Source organism: Barbus barbus, assembly GCF_936440315.1.
Source record: "Barbus barbus genome assembly, chromosome: 25".
NCBI lineage: Eukaryota > Metazoa > Chordata > Actinopteri > Cypriniformes > Cyprinidae > Barbus > Barbus barbus.
In genome coordinates, this window is record NC_136753.1 from 3410160 (window position 1) to 3415789 (window position 5630).

Sequence of the window (5630 nt, forward strand, 5' to 3'; positions counted from 1 at the left end):
AAGACCTGCAACAAATGACAGTAATGTAGTCGCAGCACCAATAGTCCGCTTGATGCAATCAATGTACAACATTGTTTTGCATCAGTTCAATGCTAATGAAGTTATCTCACAAGCGCTCAGCCACTGGGTCTGTCATTATGGGATAATAAAGCCATCATTTGGCAATGACCAATGAATTATGAGATCAAATAAAAATGAAGTAAACCCTATAAAGGTTTACAATGTTGTGATATATCTCTTGAAACAAAGAGATATTTTGAGTATTAGAAAGCACACATAAATTGGCTTTTTAATTACTATTAAGACATTTGATTACTTTATACATTATTTTGCATATTTTCATCAGATAGCGGTCCAATTTATGACAAATACCCTTTCAGGACACATTTTGAAAAGGATCTCAATCTGATCACTCAGACATCAGCCTGTGATTTAAGATTTAAGATGCAAGTGTAAATACATTTGCATTTGACCATATACATAAAATATACCCAACACCAACAACAACGATGATTATTATTTTAACAATATTATTTTATTATCTACTAATATTACATCCACTAATCTAATTATGAACTAATTATTATCTACTATTACTACTACTAATAATTATTATTATTATTGCTAGTTGTCGTTGTTATTGTTGTAAATGGTTACTGAAAGCATGCATTACCATTCTGTTATTTAACAGAAAATATGAGATCCTATTGCGGAGTATTAATATATTAATTACTTTTGAATTCGCTTTGACCAAAAATTCCATAAAAAACAAGTTTTATTACATAAGAATTTACGTTACTTCAGAAACGCATTACTAGTTTAAGTCTTCAACGCAGGGAGCATGCGCAGTATTCTACACAAGAAGCGTTTCGTTATAGTAGTTTAGAACTCTTCGCTTGCCGTAGTCGCGTGTGCCGCTCGTTACTTTGTTTCTGTTGGAGGGGGTTTTGGATCATGTTTCACGTGTGAGGACTAAATCATGGCGCAAAGTTTTCAAAACGTTACTCTTTCACTGACTTTACCGATATCCTGCCAGATTTGCCTCGGAAAGGTAACAAACTTTCAAAAAACTTTAAATACACGATAGAAGAAAACACACAGAGAGTCGTGCAGTGTGCGCGTGAACTTCATGTTTCTTCTTTGTTGAATTATACAATTTATATTATGCCTACATTTATACCTATAACATAATGCACCTCTCTTTTATCTTGCATTAATGAAGATAATGTGTAAATAGGTGCATATTATAGACAATGTTTCTATAACTTAAACAGCAATAGTTTTTTTTGTACTGAGGCACGTTTTTGTTTTCTCCCAAACCACAAAATAACAATAAAGAGCAGCCAGCACTCGCCTGCTTCTGACTGTATACTGTTGCACTTGATGTAGTTGTTGAATCCCTGAAATATTCACAGAGAGTGATGAAATAAAACGGACTAGATAAGGTAGTAGCGTTAAAGCTATTTAAGATTCAGTCACTGCAAACTATTTAAAACCTTCGCAAACACTTAACATGCATCACCTGATCTGATTGGTCTGAGATTAAGGTGGGCGGGGCAAATTGAAAATCGTTTACGTAGACAGGATTGGAAAACTGACATGCTATTTTATTATATATATAAGGTTTTACAATACAGGTTGTTTCAAAGCAGCTTTACAGGGGTAAACAGGAATTAAAAGAAAAAAAGGAATACATATACATGCAATAAACATTTAAAATAGTTGTAATTAAATGGGCATTTGGTTATTTGTTCGCAATTGTTTTTTCTGGCCTGTTTGTTTCTAATGATCCTGTATGATTTAATATTAACAGTCAATACTTTACATTTACCTGTTGGTTTGTTCTGATCTGCACCTCAAAGGTCCGTCAGCCGGTCATTTGTTGCAACAACCATGTGTTCTGCTCCAACTGCATCAAAGTGTGGCTGGAGAAGAGCAGTCAGTGTCCCACCTGTAGAGTGGCCATCACCCCAGAAAACCCCTGCAGAGAAATCATTGGTAATGTCAGCTGACCTCACAATCATATATTGTTGTTTTTGCAATGCAAAGCTTTTATGTGGGATGATGAGGGTGATTAAATGTGTTCCTCTGTGTATGTGTGTGTGTATATGTTCACAGGAGCCACAACTGATTGTGAGTCCAGTGAGAGTGATTCTGTGAAGAGACGCCTCCGAAAGACTCGAGGGGAGCTGCTTTTACGAGAATATGAGGTACTTCTAGTCAAACACCCAATGAAATGGTTTGATGAACACAATTTTCTGTTGACATTCCCTGTATAATTTCAAGTGGAATACCCATTTTTCCACGTTTGAATCCATAGCGCAAAATTCTGCAGACTTCCCTCCAAAAATAAATGCAAAATATTTAAAACAATATGTGGTCCATTCCATCTGGGCTTCCTCATAACTGACAGACTTATTATGCAAGACTCCAAATTTGACTTAACATATGTTTTAACACAATGTGCCTGTAAGAAGCTGTCCTAGCTATGCAATGGAAGCCAGGAAGATTCGTTCACTGAACTTATGAATCATCTGTCTTACAGGATGAAATTGAAACCCTCTTGAAAGAGAACGAGGACTTGAAAAGCAAAAACCTGAGCCTTGAGATGCAACTTAAGACGGCTGTGGAACCAAGCACAGACTTGGTTCCTCAGAGTGAAACCAGTACTGTCGACCCAAGCACTTTGGAAGAATCGGCCAATAAGCTGAGAGCTGCCAATGACCTCTACAGGAAGGTCAAACAGGACCACGAAAGGCTAAAAGAAGTATGAATGTGATTGCTTTTTTGAATACAATAAAAATTGGTCAAAAAAGCGCATTGACTGTGCTCATTTGGTCATTTAACTGAAGCTGTAATGTGTCATTTTCAAAAATTGGCAGTCTCCTGTTATTTATCATTGTTCCTGTGAATAATACACATTTTCTGTTTTCAAATATTCTGGGAAAATGTATGAAAGGAAGTGTTTATTGTCTCTTTAAAGAGACAGTTAATGTCTCATTTGCCATTATTAAACTATTTTAAAATTTGTGACTTTAATAATGGATAAATAGATGAGCATACTTAATAAAATAACATAATATGTAATAACTGTTATTTAAATGTGCATACAAAACCTTAATGAGATTATATATATATATATATATATAAATATAGATGAATTTTCACTGACCACTGGAAACATGGGAACATGGGAATTTTTGATATAAAAAAAGAAGCTATTCTGAAAGCAACATGTTTCTTTCCCTCAGGCTAACAAAACTCTGCGGTCCCAAATTTTTGACTTAATCCAGGAAAATATGCGCCTGAAAGCTGAAGTGGACAGCAGATCTCCTCAAAAGTAAGCATAGTGTTTATAATGTAATGTTGGAGAGGTGTATAACAAAATTACAACAACAAATAGATTATTCATATTTATAGGTTCTGTTTATGTATATTTACACAGTATTAGTAACTCAGATGTCCAAAATTGATCTTATTTGTGGTTTGTCTGTGTTTTACATTGAGGTTTGGCAGGTATACAGTCGCAGCTCTTGAGGCTAAAATTCATCAGTATGAGCGGGACGTGGCGCAGCTGAAAAGAGCTCTGGAGCGCAGCGATAAATACATCGAAGAGCTTGAAGCCCAGAACCAGAGGGACGGCCCTAAGTCTGAAGAAGGTGTTTGTTCAAATACTGCCTCTGGAGGGACTCAAAACGGAGGGATTGAAAGAATCGCCCTGATGCGAAGGAGCTTGAGTGAAATGGAAGAAACTGCTGTTTGCACAGACCTGGACCGAAAGTGTTCAGAGCTTCCCAACAACCATGGGTGCCTCCTGACAACATCTGATGTGTGCCAAAGGGTAGGTTTTCTAGGAGGGACCTTGACTCCACAGAACGATGGACTCAAAGACGTTACTATTCCCTCTACGCCCTCCTCGGCTCTCAGATCTCTGAGCTTGAAGAGTCCTGCTGCGGTTTGTAGCGACCGAAAGTTAGGTCTCAAACCTCTCACTTACCTGAGAAGGCTCAGTTTTGATGATTGCCAGGGCCCAACCAGCTCATCCTCAGTCAACCAAAGCCCAGGGTCCTTCCAAATCAACAAAGGTGCTGCTTTTGGTGAGAAAACCACTGTGAGTTTGAACAAAGAGGTCTTGTGTGGAGGCTGGATGGACTGCGGACCTGATCTTCCCTGTTTGGATGAAAATAGAGAGGAGTTCAAGGGCTCCGAGGACCCTGTGGGTAACAGTGAAGCTTGTATGGATGCGGCGTACTTGGACAAGATCTCTGAGCTGGACTCTATGATGGCTGAAGGTGAGAGCTCCTGCAGTCAGGTCTCTCACCTTCCTCTGGCATCATCATCGTCATCATCTACATCACGATCTCCAGACTTTGATGCCACCCAAATACCAGAACTGGATTTCTGTAGCAACCTCTTGGCTGATCCTGGAACAGCAAGGGAGCACCAAACCACATCTTTGACTCAGGAGACCACCCATTGCGATGCTGATACGGCTTCTGAGGAAGAGGCTTCAGTTGTTGAGTTCAGTGACAGAGCTGGAGTTATGGTGGAAAATCCCCCACAGCCCACCAAGCGCAAGTTTCCTCCAGGATTGTCCATCTCCAGTCCATCAAAACACTCAAAACTAAAGTAGAAACAGAAGCATCTCAAGTATTTTCCAGCATGGTCTCCATTTTGATCTAATTCAGTGGGTTTACTTCTCAGTGACTTTTTAGGAGTTCAACAAGATTTAACAGCCGTTCTTTTCCATCAGGGCTTTTTATTACGAATTTGCCTCACTGTTTTTTTATTATGACAGCAGTGTGTGCTGGATGATGTTACTGTATGTGATAAAAACCGTTTCAGGATCCTGAGGGGATAAGGTGTTAACGTTATGCTTTTCTCTTGAAATTAAACAGATTTTTTTCCTATGGAATTTCAAAGCTTTTGTGGTTGTACAGAATTATGTGGCATCTGAATAATTCTGTATTTGAACGGTAGAAACAAATGATATTTGTGCATAAGGTTTGAAAATATTGTCATTTTCTATTTTTCAAATATTTCTGCAAATGTTTTTGTACTTGGATGTTGTCTAAATAAAACAACACTGTTGTATGCTACAATTTATGGTGTCATGTTCAAGTAGTTTCATGATTTAATGATATGACAAACACTGTAATTGTCATAATTTTAATAATCGTGCATGCAAACCCTTGTCTTTCTGTGTTTAATGGTGAATTATTCCTGTGTCATCAGCGGAATACTAAACAAATCTATTTAATACCCACCTCCTTCGGTCTTTTAAAGAATTAATTAATGCTAGTGAATTAACACTTCATTAGCGCCAACTAGAAGCGTTAGGCGATTAAAAATGCATGCCATGATTAGAGTTTAGTGAAATATACATGATGGTTAAAGTTGCGTAATCAATCAAGACAATGCCACCATGACTCGCGTTAATATGAGCGAAATTTAAATATTCAAATACAAATTCCGCGCTTCTAAAAGAAATTGATATAAATACGCACAGATTATATTCTGATGTCTAGAAATCTTTATATATTTACGTAATTTGTAATGTATATGCGTAGCCTATACTGAAACGATCTTGGTTATATCTACGCTATATATAAGGTTTTTATTAGTTTTTT

At 37.4% G+C, this 5630-nt stretch overlaps 1 protein-coding gene across 1 annotated transcript; it reads left to right on the forward strand.

Annotated features, from left to right (window-relative positions):
- The first annotated feature begins 913 nt into the window (after positions 1–913).
- Positions 914–5101, forward strand: obi1 (ORC ubiquitin ligase 1). Its single transcript, XM_079376976.1, has 6 exons — positions 914–1051; positions 1863–1998; positions 2119–2210; positions 2546–2767; positions 3252–3340; positions 3508–5101. The coding sequence occupies exons 1-6, from the start codon at positions 980–982 to the stop codon at positions 4631–4633; spliced, it is 1737 nt and encodes a 578-aa protein (XP_079233102.1). The 5' UTR covers positions 914–979; the 3' UTR covers positions 4634–5101.
- Positions 5102–5630: the final 529 nt, after the last annotated feature.